The sequence below is a fragment of the Takifugu flavidus genome, chromosome 19 (assembly GCF_003711565.1).
Source record: "Takifugu flavidus isolate HTHZ2018 chromosome 19, ASM371156v2, whole genome shotgun sequence".
Taxonomy (NCBI): Eukaryota; Metazoa; Chordata; class Actinopteri; order Tetraodontiformes; family Tetraodontidae; genus Takifugu; species Takifugu flavidus.
In genome coordinates, this window is record NC_079538.1 from 2,278,174 (window position 1) to 2,299,726 (window position 21,553).

A 21,553-nucleotide genomic window follows, 5' to 3' on the forward strand; every position below is an offset into this window, starting at 1 on the left:
TAAAGTAAACAGACCTGGCTCAGCTCCAGCTCATGATCTTGGTCCTTGTGGTTTCCTGAACTTTAAAGAAAATGTAAAAAATGGACCCATGAACAAATGATTGCATTTTGGTGATTAAATGGATTCTGGGGGACGTTTGACTATTTTTTGCAGTAAGCATTGTTGTCCTCAGAGAGGCGCTATACACACAGACCAGGTCAGTTTACCTCTACATTACAAGTACTGTCGCAGGACGGACCTCATTCCTAGGACAGGAAGAGGAGCAGAAAGTTTCTCCTGTCTGTGGTGGTGTTGCTTAAACCGACTGGAGATTCTGAACTGATCGACTTCACATCGGTGTAACCTGACCAAGGTAATCGCACGCATCTGTCCAGTATAAATGTATATACTGTATAAATGTCTTAGGGACTTGAATCAACCTAAAAGTGTTTAGAAACTGTTTATGAATAATGTTTTCATTCATTTTCAATAAGATTATATAACATTGGCACGCTAGTTGATCTCACCGCATGTACAGACAACAATAATAATGGCACACACAAAAAACTATAATAAAATAAACAATAAAATTCTTACACCTAACACAATCCAGGCAGAGACTCGAGTGTAGCCTGGAGACTTAAATTACAGGTCTCCAATCTTTTGCAGCCCCTTGTCGGCCCAAACCTGAAAACCGCCATTATGGCAAACAGGAACAAACCTGCATTATGCCAAATAGGTGAAAACTGAGAAATGCAGTGAGGGGGTGTATCAACAATACATCTGTGAGCCTTAAACCATACTTCAATTGTGTTTTTAAGAAAGGGAGTTGATGTTTTTATTCTTAAAATCTGCTGAGTACAAATATAGGCTTAATGGCATCTTACATGATGATGCTTGTTCGTTATAAACCCATGCTGGAAGAGAGTGTGTGACAAAATAAATTTCTCTTGTTCCTGATACACCTATACAATACTGTATTAATTTATTTAGATAAGGGCACTGGGTAGTGGGAGTGACTGAAATACATACAAAAATTTGGACAAGATAGTCATCTTAAATATGTTGATCCGGCCACTCATTGATATTGACAATGTTTTTACAAGTGCATCTTTTATATCTTTCATCATCAGGTCATAGCTTGCCTTAACAACTTTATTAATTTGGAGGTAATCTTAAATCCAAGATAGGTGAAGCCTTCACTTACATTAAAAAAGTGTTCATTTATAACTGGGGTAGTTCTTTTATCTTTGTTGTGTGTAGAACCTGTTGAGGAGAAAATGAAAATGTGGAAGAACTTCAGAAGAGAGAACTTAAAACAGACAGGTGAGAACCAAAAGAACATCCAGTCAGAGCAGAAGGGACAGAAGATCAGATGACACTCACTGATTGTTCTCCTCATAGAGAATGAGGTAGACCACAAAGAGGTTCCTCAACAGCAGGACCAGCTCGAGGAAGTGAGCAAGAAGCTGATAATGAGGGAGGAGCAGCTCTTCACTCAGGACTTCTGCAGTGAGGAAGAGGAGGACCAGCTGCTCAGAGACTTTGAGACTCTTAGACTGCAGATATGGATGGCTGTCCACAGCACCTTCTCTTCATCCTCCTTGAGCAAACTGGACATCCTGAGGAGTGCTATGGTCTCCATCCAGCAGCAGGAGGAACAGGACCAGCGCTGGAAGGAGTGTCCAGGGAACCGGGTCCCAATGTGGCGTCCCCAGAGGTGTCTCAGTACTCACAACACTCTGCTGCGCAACATGGTGGAGGCCCGACTGTTGAAGGCCACAGAGGAGGACGAAGGTGGACCCAACAGACTCTCATCACATCTAAAGAGGGAGGTGAGTCCATGGGTATCTGGTGTGTGTACCCCTGCAGTTCTAGGACTGACCTTCGCAGGTGTCTGATGGCTGATACACCTGTGCAGGTGTGCTCTCTGGGGAAGCGCGTGAAGGAGGACTTGCTGACAGTGGTACGGGTGGTGAAGGACTGTTATCCTCCTCACATGGACATCTTGAACCTTTATGCCAGACTGTACCACTGCAGCTTCTCCGCTAGGTTGAGCAGACTGGCTGCCTCTGGACCAGATCCAGATGACTGCATGTACCTGCTGTTCTGGACCAACCGCTACTATCCAGAGTGAGTACTTCAGAACAATGAGCGGCATATGATCAGCACATACAGTCACATTTTACTGTGTTGGTGCTGCTTTGTTTCCTGCAGTGAAATCCTGAAACATGAAGATTTGGATGGAAGGATCAACACAGCCTGTCTGGGCTCTCTGCTGCAGCAGGATAAGCTGAATCAGCTGGAGAACCAGTATCTAGTCCACAAACAGGTCTTTTTGTTTTTACATTTCCTCTGGAAGATGGATCCACATAAATGCTGTTTTCACAGGAACATCTATGAAAATATCGGTTTTCATCACAAAACATTTCAGGACAAAGTCAAATTGTGGCTGAACACTGCTCTTAAAAAAGAGGAGGAGAGCTGGCTGAATGGTGGTATACCTGAGCTCATTGACCAATATTACTTCAGTCCACTGGCTATAAATGTGATACAGGTCAGCACACACCTGAATTGTCATGAGCAGGACTTTCACAGCTCAGCAACTGGTAGAGATGTGCAGCAGGTGTAATGCTTGTGTGACGATGTTTCTAGATGATTGACAGCACCTTAGCTGAGTTCACCTGTATGATTAGAGATCAGCGGAGAGCAGACAGCATCACGACTCACCTGAAGGCTTTCCTCGACAGGTAGGCCACGCCCACTGAACACACAAAGGTGGAGAAGACTTATGTATTGTGGTGCTTTTGGTGTCTTCCTGTAGCTATCGACTGTGCTTGGAGGCATTTGTGAAGCTAAACCCCAGAAACGTCCGTTCAGTGATTAAAGCTCACCTAGTCTGTGAGCAGCAGCTCAGGTAAACACCCCTCGCAGCTGTAGAGCGTTCACTCAGCTAAGGCCAAGGACAGATACAGCTCTGGTGCTAACTGGATTTCTGTCCTCAGGGATTACGTCACGGTTCAAATAGGAAGTGTGTCAGAGCAACAGCAACGTCAGTGCTTGAACACATTGGCCGCACTGTGGGATTGTGGGTTTGGGTGCTTAACATATCCCATCCATGCCCAGATGAAGGTACAGTACAATTTCTGGGTGTGCTGGTGATACCTCTGAGCAGTGCCCATCCCCCCCCCCCCCCCCCCCCACACACACACACAGAGTCCTATTTTCTCCTATTGATTTCAGGCAGAGAACCTTCAGTCAGTCAGCATTAACAATGAGCACTTCTCCATGTTTGCTGCTGCAGATGTCGTTCCGTCACCTCTGGAAGCCCATCTGGATGGACGGGTCACTTCCTGTCGTGGATTCTGTGCTGGACTGTCTGAACCAGGAGCTGACCGACCTGACAGACCTGCAACCAGCCTGTAGACAGGTGAGACTTCTTTTCACTGGACTGTTTATTACCTAGTGACCGACTTTTTGCTTGTCTCCAGTCCCTGCTGTCAGTCCTTCATCAGGATCTGGTTCTTTGCTATGTGAAGACAATAATGAAGACTGGGCCAAAGAGCAAAGAGCAGCAGGTGGGCGGCGCTCAGCGTATGATTGAAGATACCCGAAAGATCAATCGCTTCTTCGCTGATGAGGTGATACTTGCTCACTCTTTATTTTCACGCTTTAGTAAGTGTTTCCTTGGTGGTGATGTTTTAAAGCTAAAGTTTTGCTGGACATCTGTGTCCTTAGGGATGCAGCGAGTCTCTGTGGCTCGGCGAGTTGCTGCTCTGCCTGGCTGAGATTCTGCGCCTGCAGGACCCTGCAAGTGTTCAGCTGGAGATGGTCAACCTGGCCCGAGCATTCCCTGACCTCAGGTATGTGAGACAGTCAGAACTGGCGGAGGTTAATGGACGCTGGTACAGAAGAAAGGACAACACACTGATAGAATAAATATATAGACTGCATGGTGGTTCAGACGGTGACGTTTGTGCATCAGGAACCTCCTGCCATTGGTCACTCTGTGTCCTCTCAGACCTGAAAATGGTTGTTCTGTGTTTCATATGGAAACGCTGAAACCTAGCTGCTGTTGCAACCCTACACCTGGTCTCTGTGGTGACTGCAGGTGGGGTTCAGATGTACAGAGAACAGAAAACCACTGGGTGGTGTCATGTTTAAACACACCATTGACAGTAGAGTAGCCACCCAGCTTGTGTTTGTCTTCTTTCAGGAGCTGTCTGAGTAAAATAAAAACCTCTCCCAGTTCACAGGTTGTCCCACATTTTGGGAACATGTTAAGATTTCATTTGCTTTCCTTGTTCTTTCCTTGTTCATCTAGAACCTATATATAGAACCCATCTATATGATCCCCATTTTATTCCTGTTTATAGCTTATTTCAGAGAAGTGGTAGCTCAGCCTGTTGGGAACTGGGCTGAGAAGCGGAGGGGTCTCGGTTCTAGCCCCAGTGCAGGCAAAACATGAAAGGTATCAACATCTTCAGAGCACTGTCGAGGTACCCTTGAGCAAGGTACCGAACCCACAATTGTTCCCATAGTGCCCTAGTCCCTCCAGGGGTGGACTCCTATCCTTTATTCTTTGTCTTGTTGGTTATTGTTTCTTTCTTTATTTGTAAAAATCGAAAGGCTGAGCCGAAAGGCAAAGCTCTCGATTTACCGGTCAATCTTCGTTCCTACCCTCACCTATGGTCATGAGCTTTGGGTAATGACCGAAAGAACAAGATCACGGGTACAAGCGGCCGAAATGAGCTTCCTCCGTAGGGTGGCTGGGCTCTCCCTTAGAGATAGGGTGAGAAGCTCTGCCATCCGGGAGGAGCTCGGAGTAGAGCCGCTGCTCCTCCGCGTTGAGAGGAGCCAGATGAGGTGACTTGGGCATCTAGTTAGGATGCCCCCTGGACGCCTCCTGGGTAAGGTGTTCAGGGCATGTCCCTCCTGTAGGAGACCCCCGGGAAAACCCAGGACACGTTGGAGAGAATATGTCTCTTGACTGGTCTGGGAACGCCTGGGGATCCGGAGGAGCTGGAAGAAGTAGCTGGGGAGAGGGAAGTCTGGGCTTCTCTCCTTAGGCTGCTGCCCCCGCGACCCGACCCCGGATAAGCGGTAGAGGATGGATGAATGGATGGATGGATTGACTTTTACGATTAGTTGAGCTAAAGCAGAGCTTATACTTTTCAGCGATGCACACATGGCGGCCCTGCTGTCCCTAAAAAACAGCCTATCAGCAGCTGACATTCGCTCCATCAGGCAGAGCATGGAGGAAAATCGGCACCAGGATGTCCACAGACACCATAGGCCTCCATTTTTCTCCAAGGTCAAAGTCACATGGATCAATAAGATAAATCAAATCAAACTCAAGACAAGAATTTCTTTGCATTCCTGAATTGACATGTTTGCCACATTTTATTTATTTAACTATTTTATTTTAAACTGTCCCATCGCTGTTTATTTAGAAAGCTAGTTGCAGGCTCCAAATCTACTGTAGTTGATCAAAAACCAAACGATCTACAGCCTTATTCCTCTGTAATTAATGTGCAATCTATACCGAATAAAGATCACTTATACCAAATACAGTGTAATTGGATATGTTTCTTTCTATTTTATTTGACAAGATTTGGTATTTTATTGTATGTTTTAATCAAATAAGTGATATTAATACACAATTGTGGAGTTTCTTGTGGGTTGATTTACCCCCTGGTGGTCGGGAACTCTACTGCAGTGGTCCCCAACCACCGGGCCGCGGACCGTTACTGGTCCGTGGATCAATTGGTACCGGGCCCACAAGAAATAATTAAATATTTCCGTTTTATGCATTAGCTGAGTCTGAATGATCTTTTATTTTGAAAAACATTTTGGGAAATGACCGGATTCTTCTTAGTTACGTCTTAAGCGCCAAAATCGAACCCACAAGCGAGCAAAATGAGTAAAAACAGACATCTTTAAAAAAAAAAAATTTCAAAAAAGAAAAGCCCCAATCAAGAGACAGGAGAAGAGCCTTCTTAGAAAAAGAAAGCTTTTAACAGACAATATCATGAGTTCTACTGAAAATATGGATTTAACCCGGTAGGTGATTCGCGCATACCAAGCCCACACTGTGTAATTTGCGGCGAACAGCTCACTAATGAGGCAATGAAGCTTTCAAAATTACTTCGCCACTTGGAGACCCAGCACCCTAGTTTAAAAGACAAGCCCCTAGAGTATTTTGATAGAAAAAAAAAACAGGAACACAATGAGCAGAAGAAGGGCCACCACATCAGTAAATGTGAACGCACTGAGAGCATCGGACCTGGTGGTCCAGAATTCTGGATTAAAGTCATGGCAGAATACCCTGAAATCGCCACCACGGCACTGAAAACCCAGTTACCATTTCCGACATTCTACCCGCTTCACACAGAAGCGGGTAGACTGGGCAGAAGCAACACACTTCGGGTGTCATTGTCTCCCATCACTCCCAGATAGGACCATCTCGTTGCAGAGAAACAAGCGCAGGGCTCCCATTGATTTGTCATTATGGTGAGTTAAAATTTTCATAAAAATAAAATGTTCTTTATATTCGTCTTTGTAGCGTATCTGTAACTTATTTTGAAGGGATGATTATACGTTATTGTAGCGAGTAGGAGAGAGTAGCGCTTGTGAGTCTTTGTGGGCACATTTATCCGACAGTTCACCACCCCTGGATCACAGTAAAATTGTCAACTACCTTGAATAGACACGCAAAACACAACGATGGCTGGGATCAAAGCATATAGACTTTGTTCAGAGTCAAAACATTAAAAAAATACCAAAGCCGTTTCGAAAAACATACATGAAGACATCAAAGGCAAGTTGGATGAAAGAATCTTGGCATGAAAGACAAAGGTATAGTCAACAAAGTTGCCCTGCTCAATATACTAACAACTGTGCAACATTGGCTGTTGAGCCGTCGTACAGAGCAGAAATGGGCATCTCTTCCAATAAATGCAAACGTGAGGAATCCTCATAATCAGGTAACTACACCATCAGAGAAGCCAAATCCATGTTTTTCATGCTGGTCTGATTCATTTATACAAAAGTTTAAAGCAGACTGGTTTTACCTCACAATCAGAGAACAGCACCAGTCCAACCACCAGCAGAGGGGAGGACGGTAGGCCGGTGTGCAAAAAGAGAAGGTCGGCTCTGAGTGCAGGCGAACGGTTTGTAGCAAACCCACTACTCGAGTGGGACCAAAGGAAGTGTCAAACCGGGGCAGAAAAAAAAAGGCCCAGTCATACCCAGAAGCACCCAGGAAGAGACAGAAGACTGAATCAGTGACGGTTCCCCACAATGTGTTCTCTTTTCCTGAGCTGTGGCCATCAATCACAGCAAAGCCCAAGCATGTCTTGGTGCCCATCAGCAGAGGTGAGCTTATTGTGGAGGGTGTGTGTGTGTGTGTGTGTTTGTGTGCACAACAGCTGTAGTAAATCTGTATTTGCAGAAGAATATGAGAAACACTACATAGAAGTTTCACAGCTGGGAGAAGGAGGTTTTGGAACGGTGTATTGCGGTTATAGAAGGGACGATTTATTTCCAGTAAGTATTTTTATTTGAATCACACCAAACACACATACACGTATAATCATCACTGATCTCCTTGACACATGATTTTTTTTCTTACAGGTGGCAATCAAGCACATCGATAAAGACTTGGTCAAGTACCAGCCAGTGGTAAGGCTAACTTTGATCCTACCATCAGCTGTTGAACTTAGTGTGGAGCTGTTCCTTTTTCATTGATGACCAGCAGTAAACCACAGACGAGCATGTTGTGTTCCTCTCCTCAGGTGATAAACGGTGAGCTCCGCTGCATCCCACTGGAGATGATACTGATGGTGATGACGGCAGGGGACTCTGTAGGGGAAAATGCAGTCGTATCACCATTAGCATGGACTGACCTGGATGATGAAGTCCTACTGATCATGGAGAGGCCAGAGAACTGCATGAACCTGTTCCAGTACAACAATGGCCAAATAGACAAAGGCCTTGTTAGTCTTTGTGGGCACACTTATCCGGCAGTTCAACACCCCCGGGCTGCAGTAAAATTGTCAAGCGCTGACCGGTCCGCGGTGATAAAAAGGTTGGGGACCACTGCTTTAGGTCACCGCTCATGTGCAAACAACGGCGCTAAGCAATTCAGCGAATTACCTCTGATTTTAAGCCAATTAGTTAATTATTATGTGTGTTTTGCAATATTGGCTCATTGGGTTATGCAAGGTACATCCACATAGATTGTACATACAAAGAATCCTTAATACATTTGAAAATAATTAGATGTTTTGCATTTTTGTGGTGGGTAGATCATTTTGACTTGGTCATTTTGTAAGTAGCTCGCATGCTGAAAAAATGCACAGATTTGCATTGAGCAATACTTTATGGATTCATGGAGTTATGCGAGGTACGCCAACATATATGGATCATATAAAGAATTCTCAATATATTTATGAATAAATGTATGTTTTGCAAGTTTATAGTAGGTAGATCTTCTTGACTTGGTCGATGGAAAAGTAGCTTGCATGCTGAAAAAGTGTGGGCACCCCTGATCTACAGGTATCGCCGCCTTCAGAGCTGCATACTGACCTCCGACCCCATTGACCCACTCAACTTGACTCTACCGGCATCTTACTTTACATAATATAATTTATTTCTGTATGTATTTTCTATGATCTATCTATGCCTATTCTCTCCTCTACCTGTCTTCCCCCTTCTCCTCTCTCTATACCCAGCCAGTCATCAGCAGGAGGGTCCCCCTACATGAGCCTGGTCCTGCTCAAGGTTTCTTCCTGTTAAGGGGGAGTTTTTCCTTACCACTGTTGCTTGTTTGGGCTCAGGCCCAACCAGAGACCCACGATCGCTGTCCAAGGGATGCACCACCCAATCCGGTGATAAATCCCGCCGCCAACGAGGAGGAGGTGCAAGGAGCCCAACGCACCAGGTCAATGTCCAGCGGGAGCGGCAGCCACCAAGATGGGGAATCCCCGGCCACCAGATGAATCCAGCTGTCACCTCCGCGCCCACGGGCCTGGAAGCCAGCGAGCCAGCACCAAATCCCTACACGGCAGCCCACGTTCATCAGTCCCGTAGCCAAAAATCCACAACACCAAAGGCAGCACTCACCAGCAGCCACCTGATCAGGAGCAGCAAGCATCAATGAAGCAGCCACCCTCCTGCGCTCACCTCTAGATGGACTCCGCCATACGTCTGGTCCAAACACTTGGGAAAGAAGCATGTACCCAAAGGCGATCACACCAGTGGTCAAACAATGTCTTTCCTGCTGTGACACAAATCACAAATGCTTTAACGACCCGCAGGACATTGTCAGCCAGGGACCAGAACGCGATGCGGCACCCAGAAGGCCAATGGAAAGAACTACCCAGGAAAGGAGAGTCACGGTGAGAACAAGGGAGGTCTCAGGGCGAGCGACCGACACGCGAGTGGTGTGCAGGCAGAGCCTATTATAGCCTCCCCCAAAGACTATTAGGCTAGACTGCCAAGTAGAGGCACGTGTCTGGCCGAGCTGGGGGCAGGTACTGCTACACATTCTTTCATTTTGAACAACAGGACAAATGTCTGAACAGCAACATCCCCCATAACATCCCATTACAGCTCAGCTTTTAATACCATTGTTCCCAACACAAGCTGATTCTGTCCATAAATGAAAACTGGTCATCCAAATCTTGAAAAAGGGCTATATTTTGTACCCAGCGAGTTCAGAAATGAAGTAGCCTTCTGGATAGAAGGTGAAACGTCTTTAAAAGAGAAGAAAAACAGTCCAGTTGACAAAGAAAACTACCTTGAATAGACACACAAAACACAACAGTGGCTGGGATCAAAGCATATAGACTTTGTTCAGAGTCAAAACATTAAAGAAATACCAAAGCCATTTCGAAAAACATACATGAAGACATCAAAGGCAAGTTGGATGAAAGAATCTTGGCATGAAAGACAAAGGCATAGTCAACAAAGTTCCCCTGCTCAATATACTAACAACTGTGCAACATTGGCTGTTGAGGCGTCGTACAGAGCAGAAATGGGCATCTCTTCCAATAAACGCAAACGTGAGGAATCCTCAAAATCAGGTGACTACACCATCAGAGAAGCCAAATCCATGTTTTTCATGCTGGTCTGATTCATTTATACAAAAGTTTAAAGCAGACTGGTTTTACCTCAAAATCAGAGAACAGCACCAGTCCAACCACCAGCAGAGGGGAGGACGGTAGGCCGGTGTGCAAAAAGAGGAAGGTCAGCTCTGAGTGCAGGCGAACGGTTTGTAGCAAACCCACTACTCTAGTGGGACCGAAGGAGGTGTCAAATGGGGGCAGAAAAAGAAAGGCCCAGTCATACCCAGAAGCACCCAGGAAGAGACAGAAGACTGAATCAGTGACGGTTCCCCACAATGTGTTCTCTTTTCCTGAGCTGTGGCCATCAATCACAGCAAAGCCCAAGCATGTCTTGGTGCCCATCAGCAGATGAGCTTATTGTGGAGGGTGTGTGTGTGTCTGTGTGTGTTTGTGTGCACAACAGCTGTAGTAAATCTGTATTTGCAGAAGAATATGAGAATACTACATCGAAGTTTCACAGCTGGGAGAAGGAGGTTTTGGAACGGTGTATTGCGGTTATACAACGGACGATTTATTTCCAGTAAGTATTTTTGTTTGAATCACACCAAACACACATACACATATAATCATCACTGATCTCCTTGACACATGATTTTTTTCTTACAGGTGGCAATCAAGCACATCGATAAAGACTTGGTCAAGTACCAGCCAGTGGTAAGGCTAACTTTGATCCTACCATCAGCTGTTGAGCTTAGTGTGGAGCTGTTCCTTTTTCATTGATGACCAGCAGTAAACCACAGACGAGCATGTTGTGTTCCTCTCCTCAGGTGATAAACGGTGAGCGACGCTGCGTCCCAATGGAGATGGTACTAATGGCGATGACAGCAGGGGACTCTGTAGGGGGAAATGCAGTCGTCTCCCCATAAGCATGGACTAATGGATGATGAAGTCCTACTGATCATGGAGAGGCCAGAGAACTGCATGAACCTGTTCGACTACAACAATGGCCAAATAGACGAAGGCCTGGCTAAGGTAATAATGCTGGCTATCGTGTTAGGGTGGACCGCCTCCCACCGCTGCAGAGCTCAGTCTGATAATATCTTTGGATGTTCTTTAACTCTTCTTTCTGTCCATCAGGAATTCATGAGGCAGCTGGTGGAAGCTGCAATTCAAATCCATAAGGCAGCCGTTTTCCACCACGATCTAAAACCAGAAAACATTCTCATCCAATTCTATGATGCTTGGCACATTCCTCGAGTGCGCATCAGTGACTTCGTTGTGGCTGGTTTGTGACGCCGGGATATTGCAGCTACTCCGGTACGGCTGAACTCATGCTGACGTCTGATTTGGAGCTTTTCAGTGGACAATTTAATTCAAAACCTTTTTCTTTTCTCACAGGAACCTTTTGCTTTAGTCCTCCAGAGTTTAACTACCGGGGAATCTATGAAGCTGGCCCGACCACCGTCTGGCAACTCGGCTGCATCCTCCTGGAACTACTTAGTGCAAATACTACTGACTTGTTCACAACAGGGATGCGGCACCGTGAAAATTTCCTCACACAGACCATAATGAAGTTAAAAGTCTGAAGGTAAAGAGATGCTACTGCTTCCTTTCTTTTTATTAATATTTTGCAATTGTCTGAACTTGTAATTAATGAAAGCAGCTTTCGTGCTAAAGGTCACTTTTCTCTCTGTCTACCCTCCTCATATTGTAAGAAGTTTTTGAAGAGCTGTTTCCTATTGAACCCGGATCAGCGTATTACCCTGGAGATGTTGAGCCACCCGTGGTTCCGTTGACAGCTGATGTCCCTCTATTTTACTGTAATTTTCAGGAAATGTGAACCTTATAATGATATGTAACCATTTATCACTATTGCCTAAATAAACACACTATTCTCCTACGTCTCACAAGAAAATCTCTCTGCTTTGTTTCTAGGTAACAATTTTTATTATACACCCAGCCCAGATGGGCCAACATGGGGACCATGTGGTGGGCTGGGGCTGGGTGAATGCTTTTAGAGGTTACTCAATAAATGTTACCCATGTTTTGGTGTCGAACTGCTGAAAAAAAAAAGTCTGAGGCTCTGATCCAAAAGAAACCCAGGTGGCCTTGACAGACATTTATTTAGTGTAACTTTTAATAACACGCCATTATTCATTCTAAACATTGAGAAAAAAAATCATCAGCTTTTCCAACTCTATGTTGTTAATTCAGGTACCAGAGGAGCATTTGTCAGGACCAGAGTTTAGTGTCTCCTGTACAGGTTTTTGTCCCTGTCTTCATCACATCATGTTTTATTTTGAACTCTGGTGGGTGTCATCCGCATCTTCCTGACAAGTCTTCCTCCTGTGTAATTGGGTAACGTCTCTGTTCCGTCTCCCTCCACCTCCTCTTTATAAGCTTTTTCTTCTTCGCCCTTCCGTCTCGGATAGACCGCTCCGCTCTCAGAATGCTGGTCTACTTGTGGTCCCTAGAGTCTCTAGGGGTAGAATGGGGGGCCGTGCATTTAGCAACCAGTACGCTCCCTCCTCTCCTCTCCTCTCCTCTCCTCACCAGTAGACAAGTGATGTTATTTCTTGTGTAGTTTTTCTGCCCCCCCCCTTCCGTATTCATCTAAAGAATTACATGTGAGGTTTGAGCGGTAAGAAGCTCCACCATCAGAGTTTCAGCATTTAATCCTCATTCTTGCAAAAGGGCTATATTTTGTACCCAGAGAGTTTAGAACTGAAGAAGCCTTCTGGATAGAAGGCGAAATGTCTTCAAAAGAGAAGAAAAACAGTCCAGTTGACACAGAAAACTACCTTGAATAGACACGCAAAACACAACGATGGCTGAAATCAAAGCATATAGGCTTTGTTCAGAGTCAAAACATTAAAGAAATACCAAAGCCATTTCGAAAGACATACATGAAGACATCAAAGTCAAGATGGATTAAAGAATCTTGAAAGACAAAGGTATAGTCAAAGCTTCCCTGCTCAATATACTAACAATAAACAACTGTGCAACATTGGCTGTTGAGCTGTCGTACAGAGCAGAAATGGGCATCTCTTCACGTAAACGCAAATGTGAGGAATCCTCAAAATCAGGTGACTACACCATCAGAGAAGCCAAATCCATGTTTTTCATGCTGGTCTGATTCATTTGTACAAAAGTTTAAAGCAGACTGGTTTTACCTCACAATCAGAGAACAACACCAGTCCAACCACCAGCAGAGGGGAGGACGGTAGGCCGGTGTGCAAAAAGAGGAAGGTCAGCTCTGAGTGCAGGGGGACGGTTTGCAGCAAACCCACTCCTTGAGTGGGACCGAAGGAGGTGTCAAACCGGGGCAGAAAAAGAAAGGCCCAGTCAGACCCAAAGCACCCAGGAAGAGACAGAAGCCTGAAGCAGTGACGGTTCCCCACAATGTGTTCTCTTTTCCTGACCTGCGGCCATCAAGCACAGCAAAGCCCAAGTATATCTTGGAGCCCATCAGCAGGGGTGAGGTTATTGTGGAGGGCGTGTGTGTGTGGTGTTTGTGTGCACTACAGCTGTAGTAAATCTGTATTTGCAGAAGAATATGAGAAAAACTACATCGAAGTTTCACAGCTGGGAGAAGGAGGTTTTGGAACGGTGTATTGCGGTTATAGAAGGGACGATTTATTTCCAGTAAGTATTTTTATTTGAATCACACCAAACACACATACACATATAATCATCACTGATCTCCTTGACACATGATTTTTTCTTGCAGGTGGCAATCAAGCACATCGATAAAGACTTGGTCAAGTACCAGCCAGTGGTAAGGCTAACTTTGAGCCTACCATCAGCTGTTGAACTTAGTGTGAAGCTCTTCCTTTTTCATTGATGACCAGCAGTAAACCACAGACGAGCATGTTGTGTTCCTCTCTTCAGGTGATAAACGGTGAGCAACGCTGCGTCCCAATGGAGATGGTATTGATGACGATGGCAGCAAGGGACTCTGTAGGGGAAAATGCAGTCGTATCCCCATTAGCATGGACTGACCTTGATTATGAAGTCCTACTGATCATGGAGAGGCCAGAGAACTGCATGAACCTGTTCGACTACAACAATGGCCAAATAGACGAAGCCTGGCTAAGGTAATAATGCTGGCTATCGTGTTAGGGTGGACCGCCTCCCACCGCTGCAGAGCTCAGTCTGATAATATCTTTGGATGTTCTTTAACTCTTCTTTCTGTCCATCAGGAATTCATGAGGCAGCTGGTGGAAGCTGCAATTCAAATCCATAAGGCAGGCGAATTCCACGGCGATCTCAAACCAGAAAACATTCTCATCCAATTCTATGATGCTTGGCGCATTCCTCGAGTGCGCGTCATTGACTTTGGTTGTGGCTGGTTTGTGACGCCGGGATATCGCGGCTACTCCGGTACGGCTGAACTCATGCTGACGTCTGATTTGGAGCTTTTCAGTGGACACTTTAATTCAAAACCTCTTTCTTTTCCCACAGGAACCTATTGCTTTAGGCCTCCAGAGTTTAACCACCAGGAAATCTATGAAGCTGGCCCGACCACCGTCTGGCAACTCGGCTGCATCCTCCTCCAACTACTCAGTGAAAATACTGACTTGTTTATAAGGGATGCAGCACTGTGAACATTTCCTCATGTACACCATAATGGAGTTGAAAGTGTCTGAAGGTAAAGAGATTTTACTGATTCTTTTCTTTATTAATATTTTGCAATTGTCTGAACTTGTAATTAATGAATGCAGCTTTCTTGCTAACGATCACTTTTTTCTCTGTCTACCCTCCTCAGACTGTAAGACGTTTTTGAAGAGCTGTTTGCTAGTCAACCCGGATCAGCGTCTTACCCTGGGACAGATGTGGTGCCACCCATGGTTCCATTGACAGCTGATGTCCCTCTATTTTACTTTAATTTTCAGGAAATGTGAACCTTATAATGATATGACACCATTTATCACTACTGTCTAAATAAACACACTATTTTCCTACATCTCACAATACCTGAGAAAATGACTGGTGTCTGGTCTCTGCTTTGTTTCTAGGTAACTATTTTAATTATACACCCATCCCAGATGGGCCAACATGGGGACCATGTGGTGGGCTTGGGGCTGGGTGAATGCTTTTAGAGGTTACTCAATAAATGTTACCCATGTTTTGGTGTCGAACTGCTGAAAAAAACAAGTCTGAGGCTCTGATCCAAAAGAAACCCAGGTGGCCTTGACAGACATTTATTTAGTGTAACTTTTAATAAGAGGTCATTATTCATTCTAAACACTGAGAAAAAAAATTCAGGCTTTTCCAACTGTATGTTGTTAATTCGGGTACCAGAGGAGCATTTGTCAGGACCAGAGTTTAGTGTCTCCTGTACAGGTTTTTGTCCCCGTCTTCATCACGTCCTGTTTTATTTTGAACTCTGGTGGGTGTCATCCGCATCTTCCCGACAAGTCTTCCTCCTGTGTAATTGGGTAACGTCTCTATTCCGTCTCCCTCCACCTCCTCTTTATAAGCTGTTTCTTCGCCCTTCCGTCTCGGATAGACCGCTCCGCGTCAGAATGCTGGTCTACTTGTGGTCCCTAGAGTCTCTAGATGTAGAATGGGGGGCCAGCATTTAGCAACCAGTAAGCTCCCTGCTATGGAACCTCTCCTCTCCTCTTCTTTCCTTTCCTTTCCTTTCCTTTCCTTTCCTTTCCTCTCCTCTCCTCACTAAGTAGACAAGTGATGTTATTTCCTGTGTAGTTTTTCTGCTCCCCCCCCTTTTGTATTCATCTAAAGAATTACATGTGAAGTTTCAGCGGTAAGAAGCTCCACCATCAGAGTTTCAGCATTTAATCCTCACAATCTCGCAAAAGGGCTATATTTTGTACCCAGCGAGTTCAGAACTGAAGAAGCCTTCTGGATAGAAGGCGAAACATCTTCAAAAGAGAAAAAAAACGGTCCAGTTGACACAGAAAACTACCTTGAATAGACACGCAAAACACAACGATGGCTGGGATCAAAGCATATAGACTTTGTTCAGAGTCAAAACATTAAGAAATACCAAAGCCGAAAGACATACATGAAGACATCAAAGTCAAGATGGATTAAAGAATCTTGAAAGACAAAGGTATAGTCAAAGCTTCCCTGCTCAATATACTAACAACAAACAAATGTGCAACATTGGCTGTTGAGCTGTCGTACAGAGCAGAAATGGGCATCTCTTCACATGAACGCAAACGTGAGGAATCGTCAAAATCAGGTGACTACACCATCAGAGAAGCCAAATCCATGTTTTTCATGCTGGTCTGATTCATTTGTACAAAAGTTTAAAGCAGACTGGTTTTACCTCACAATCAGAGAACAGCACCAGTCCAACCACCAGCAGAGGGGAGGACGGTAGGCCGGTGTGCAAAAAGAGGAAGGTCAGCTCTGAGTGCAGGCGAACGGTCTGCAGCAAACCCACTCCTCGAGTGGGACCGAAGGAGGTGTCAAACCGGGGCAGAAAAAGAAAGGCCCAGTCATACCCAGAAGCACCCAGGAAGAGACAGAAGACTGAATCAGTGACGGTTCCCCACAATGTGTTCTCTTTTCCTGAGCTGTGGCCATCAATCACAGCAAAGCCCAAGCATATCTTGGAGCCAATCAGCAGAGGTGAGGTTATTGTGGAGAGTGTGTGTGTGTGTGTGTGTGTGTGTGCACTACAGCTGTAGTAAATCTGTATTTGCAGAAGAATATGAGAAACACTACATCGAAGTTTCACAGCTGGGAGAAGGAGGTTTTGGAACGGTGTATTGCGGTTATATAAGGGACGATTTATTTCCAGTAAGTATTTTTATTTGAATCACACCAAACACACATACACATATAACATCATTGATCTCCTTGACACATTATTTTTTTCTTACAGGTGGCAATCAAGCACATCGATAAAGACTTGGTCAAGTACCAGCCAGTGGTACGGCTAACTTTGATCCTACCATCAGCTGTCGAGCTTAGTGTGGAGCTGTTCCTTTTTCATTGATGACCAGCAGTAAACCACAGACGAGCATGTTGTGTTCCTCTCCTCAGGTGATAAACGGTGAGCAACGCTGCGTCCCAATGGAGATGATACTGATGGTGATGACGGCAGGGGACTCTGTAGGGGGAAATGCAGTCGTCTCCCCATGAGCATGGACTAATGGATGATGAAGTCCTACTGATCATGGAGAGGCCAGAGAACTGCATGAACCTGTTCGACTACAACAATGGCCAAATAGACGAAGGCCTGGCTAAGGTAATAATGCTGGCTGTCGTGTTAGGGTGGACCGCCTCCCACCGCTGCAGAGCTCAGTCTGATAATATCTTTGGATGTTCTTTAACTCTTCTTTCTGTCCATCAGGAATTCATGAGGCAGCTGGTGGAAGCTGCAATTCAAATCCATAAGGCAGCCGTTTTCCACCACGATCTAAAACCAGAAAACATTCTCATCCAATTCTATGATGCTTGGCACATTCCTCGAGTGCGCGTCATTGACTTTGGTTGTGGCTGGTTTGTGACGCCGGGATATTGCAGCTACTCCGGTATGGCTGAACTCATGCTGACGTTTGATTTGGAGCTTTTCAGTGGACAATTTAATTCAAAACCTTTTTCTTTTCTCACAGGAACCTATTGCTTTAGGCCTCCAGAGTTTAAACACCGGGGAATCTATGAAGCTGGCCCGACCACCGTCTGGCAACTTGGCTGCATCCTCCTCCAACTACTCAGTGAAAATACTGACTTGTTTATAAGAGGGATGCAGCACTGTGAACATTTCCTCATGTACACCATAATGGAGTTGAAAGTGACTGAAGGTAAAGAGATGCTACTGCTTCTTTTCTTTATTAATATTTTGCAATTGTCTGAACTTGTAATTAACAAATGCAGCATTCGTGCTAACAGTCACTTTTCTCTCCGTCTACCTTCCTAAGAAGTTTTTGATGAGCTGTTTGCTAGTCAATCCGGATCAGCGTCTTACCCTGGGACAGATGTGGTGCCACCCGTGGTTCCATTGACAGCTGATGTCCCTCTATTTTACTTTAATTTTCTGGAAATGTGAACCTTATAATGATATGTAACCATTTATCACTACTGTCTGAATAAACACACTATTTTCCTACATCTCACAATACCTGAGAAAATGACTGGTGTCTGGTCTCTGCTTTGTTTCTAGGTAACTATTTTAATTATACACCCATCCCAGATGGGCCAACATGGGGACCATGTGGTGGGCTTGGGGCTGGGTGAATGCTTTTAGAGGTTACCCAATAAATGTTACCCATGTGTTGGTGTCAAACTGCTGAAAAAAACAAGTCTGAGGCTCTGATCCAAAAGAAACCCAGGTGGCCTTGACAGACATTTATTTAGTGTAACTTTTAATAAGAGGTCATTATTCATTCTAAACACTGAGAAAAAAAAATTAAGGCTTATCCAACTGTATGTTGTTAATTCGGGTACCAGAGGAGCATTTGTCAGGACCAGAGTTTAGTGTCTCCTGTACAGGTTTTTGTCCCCGTCTTCATCACGTCCTGTTTTATTTTGAACTCTGGTGGGTGTCATCCGCATCTTTCCGACAAGTCTTCCTCCTGTGTAATTGGGTAACGTCTCTATTCCGTCTCCCTCCACCTCCTCTTTATAAGCTGTTTCTTCGCCCTTCCGTCTCAGATAGACCGCTCCGCTTCAGAATGCTGGTCTACTTGTGGTCCCTAGAGTCTCTAGATGTAGAATGGGGGGCCAGCATTTAGCAACCAGTAAGCTCCCGGCTATGGAACCTCTCCTCTCCTCTTCTTTCTCCTCTCTCTCCTCTCCTCTTCTTTCTCTCCTCTCCTCTCCTCTCCTCTCCTCTCCTCTCCTCTCCTCTCCTCACTAAGTAGACAAGTGATGTTATTTCCTGTGTAGTTTTTCTGCTCCCCCCCTTTTGTATTCATCTAAAGAATTACATGTGAAGTTTCAGCGGTAAGAAGCTCCACCATCAGAGTTTCAGCATTTAATCCTCACAATCTCGCAAAAGGGCTATATTTTGTACCCAGCGAGTTCAGAACTGAAGAAGCCTTCTGGATAGAAGGCGACACATCTTCAAAAGAGAAAAAAAACGGTCCAGTTGACACAGAAAACTACCTTGAATAGACACGCAAAACACAACGATGGCTGGGATCAAAGCATATAGACTTTGTTCAGAGTCAAAACATTAAAGAAATACCAAAGCCGAAAGACATACATGAAGACATCAAAGTCAAGATGGATTAAAGAATCTTGAAAGACAAAGGTATAGTCAAAGCTTCCCTGCTCAATATACTAACAACAAACAAATGTGCAACATTGGCTGTTGAGCTGTCGTACAGAGCAGAAATGGGCATCTCTTCACATGAACGCAAACGTGAGGAATCGTCAAAATCAGGTGACTACACCATCAGAGAAGCCAAATCCATGTTTTTCATGCTGGTCTGATTCATTGTACAAAAGTTTAAAGCAGACTGGTTTTACCTCAAAATCAGAAACAGCACCAGTCCAACCACCAGCAGAGGGGAGGACGGTAGACCGTTTGCAAAAAGAGGAAGGTCAGCTCTGAGTGCAGGAGAACGGTTTGTAGCAAACCCACTCCTCGAGTGGGACCGAAGGAGGTGTCAAACCGGGGCAGAAAAAGAAAGGCCCAGTCATACCCAGAAGCACCCAGGAAGAGACAGAAGACTGAATCAGTGATGGTTCCCCACAATGTGTTCTCTTTTCCTGAGCTGTGGCCATCAATCACAGCAAAGCCCAAGCATGTCTTGGTGCCCATCAGCAGAGGTGAGCTTATTGTGGAGGGTGTGTGTCTGTGTGTGTTTGTGTGCACAACAGCTGTAGTAAATCTGTATTTGCAGAAGAATATGAGAAACACTACATCGAAGTTTCACAGCTGGGAGAAGGAGGTTTTGGAACGGTGTATTGCGGTTATATAAGGGACGATTTATTTCCAGTAAGTATTTTTATTTGAATCACACCAAACACACATCCACATATAATCATCACTGATCTCCTTGACACATGATTTTTTTCTTACAGGTGGCAATCAAGCACATCGATAAAGACTTGGTCAAGTACCAGCCAGTGGTAAGGCTAACTTTGATCCTACCATCAGCTGTTGAGCTTAGTGTGGAGCTGTTCCTTTTTCATTGATGACCAGCAGTAAACACAGACGAGCATGTTGTGTTCCTCTCTTCAGGTGATAAACGGTGAGCGACGCTGCGTCCCAATGGAGATGGTACTAATGGCGATGACAGCAGGGGACTCTGTAGGGGGAAATGCAGTCGTCTCCCCTAAGCATGGACTAATGGGTGATGAAGTCCTACTGATCATGGAGAGGCCAGAGAACTGCATGAACCTGTTCGACTACAACAATGGCCAAATAGACGAAGGCCTGGCTAAGGTAATAATGCTGGCTATCGTGTTAGGGTGGACCGCCTCCCACCGCTGCAGAGCTCAGTCTGATAATATCTTTGGATGTTCTTTAACTCTTCTTTCTGTCCATCAGGAATTCATGAGGCAGCTGGTAAAGCTGCAATTCAAATCCATAAGGCAGCCGTTTTCCACCACGATCTAAAACCAGAAAACATTCTCATCCAATTCTATGATGCTTGGCACATTCCTCGAGTGCGCATCAGTGACTTCGTTGTGGCTGGTTTGTGACGCCGGGATATTGCAGCTACTCCGGTACGGCTGAACTCATGCTGACGTCTGATTTGGAGCTTTTCAGTGGACAATTTAATTCAAAACCTTTTTCTTTTCTCACAGGAACCTATTGCTTTAGGCCTCCAGAGTTTAAACACACCGGGAATCTATGAAGCTGGCCCGACCACCGTCTGGCAACTTGGCTGCATCCTCCTCCAACTACTCAGTGAAAATACTGACTTGTTTATAAGAGGGATGCAGCACTGTGAACATTTCCTCATGTACACCATAATGGAGTTGAAAGTGACTGAAGGTAAAGAGATGCTACTGCTTCTTTTCTTTATTAATATTTTGCAATTGTCTGAACTTGTAATTCACAAATGCAGCATTCGTGCTAACAGTCACTTTTCTCTGCGTCTACCTTCCTAAGAAGTTTTTGATGAGCTGTTTGCTAGTCAATCCGGATCAGCGTCTTACCCTGGGACAGATGTGGTGCCACCCGTGGTTCCATTGACAGCTGATGTCCCTCTATTTTACTTTAATTTTCTGGAAATGTGAACCTTATAATGATATATAACCATTTATCACTACTGTCTGAATAAACACACTATTTTCCTACATCTCACCATACCTGAGAAAATGACTGGTGTCTGGTCTCTGCTTTGTTTCTAGGTAACTATTTTAATTATACACCCATCCCAGATGGGCCAACATGGGGACCATGTGGTGGGCTTGGGGCTGGGTGAATGCTTTTAGAGGTTACTCAATAAATGTCACCCATGTTTTGGTGTCGAACTGCTGAAAAAAACAAGTCTGAGGCTCTGATCCAAAAGAACCCAGGTGGCCTTGACAGACATTTATTTAGTGTAACTTTTAATAAGAGGTCATTA

General features: G+C 44.9%; 2 protein-coding genes and 3 long non-coding RNA genes across 7 annotated transcripts; all 5 read left to right on the forward strand.

The window, feature by feature from the left end:
- The first annotated feature begins 51 nt into the window (after window positions 1-51).
- On the forward strand, window positions 52-5,548 carry tnfaip2a (tumor necrosis factor, alpha-induced protein 2a). Of its 2 annotated transcripts, XM_057017551.1 has the most exons (13): window positions 52-352; window positions 1,243-1,305; window positions 1,384-1,814; window positions 1,901-2,112; window positions 2,197-2,311; window positions 2,414-2,536; window positions 2,635-2,729; window positions 2,804-2,896; window positions 2,985-3,111; window positions 3,284-3,409; window positions 3,471-3,620; window positions 3,718-3,842; window positions 5,158-5,548. In XM_057017551.1, the coding sequence occupies exons 2-13, from the start codon at window positions 1,260-1,262 to the stop codon at window positions 5,360-5,362; spliced, it is 1,848 nt and encodes a 615-aa protein (XP_056873531.1). In that variant the 5' UTR covers window positions 52-352; window positions 1,243-1,259; the 3' UTR covers window positions 5,363-5,548. The 2 variants fall into 2 exon arrangements, with proteins under 2 accessions (XP_056873531.1, XP_056873530.1); XM_057017550.1 differs by having other exon boundaries at window positions 2,197-2,536.
- Window positions 5,549-7,168: 1,620 nt separating this feature from the next.
- LOC130516063 (uncharacterized) lies at window positions 7,169-10,497 on the forward strand. Its single transcript, XR_008947347.1, has 3 exons — window positions 7,169-7,356; window positions 7,615-7,662; window positions 7,776-10,497. It is a non-coding gene; the product is annotated as an uncharacterized LOC130516063 (long non-coding RNA).
- A 79-nt stretch (window positions 10,498-10,576) lies between these two features.
- Window positions 10,577-11,532, forward strand: LOC130516237 (uncharacterized). The gene is made up of 3 exons (XR_008947395.1): window positions 10,577-10,763; window positions 10,877-11,081; window positions 11,187-11,532. It is a non-coding gene; the product is annotated as an uncharacterized LOC130516237 (long non-coding RNA).
- A 1,257-nt stretch (window positions 11,533-12,789) lies between these two features.
- Window positions 12,790-15,023, forward strand: LOC130516062 (uncharacterized). Its single transcript, XR_008947346.1, has 2 exons — window positions 12,790-14,700; window positions 14,818-15,023. It is a non-coding gene; the product is annotated as an uncharacterized LOC130516062 (long non-coding RNA).
- A 1,058-nt stretch (window positions 15,024-16,081) lies between these two features.
- LOC130516061 (serine/threonine-protein kinase pim-2-like) lies at window positions 16,082-18,160 on the forward strand. 2 transcript variants are annotated; one of them, XM_057016825.1, is made up of 6 exons: window positions 16,082-16,823; window positions 16,909-16,956; window positions 17,070-17,274; window positions 17,380-17,560; window positions 17,642-17,830; window positions 17,948-18,160. In XM_057016825.1, the coding sequence occupies exons 3-6, from the start codon at window positions 17,149-17,151 to the stop codon at window positions 18,073-18,075; spliced, it is 624 nt and encodes a 207-aa protein (XP_056872805.1). In that variant the 5' UTR covers window positions 16,082-16,823; window positions 16,909-16,956; window positions 17,070-17,148; the 3' UTR covers window positions 18,076-18,160. The 2 variants fall into 2 exon arrangements, with proteins under 2 accessions (XP_056872805.1, XP_056872806.1); XM_057016826.1 differs by having other exon boundaries at window positions 16,082-16,652.
- The last annotated feature ends 3,393 nt before the right edge of the window (window positions 18,161-21,553 follow it).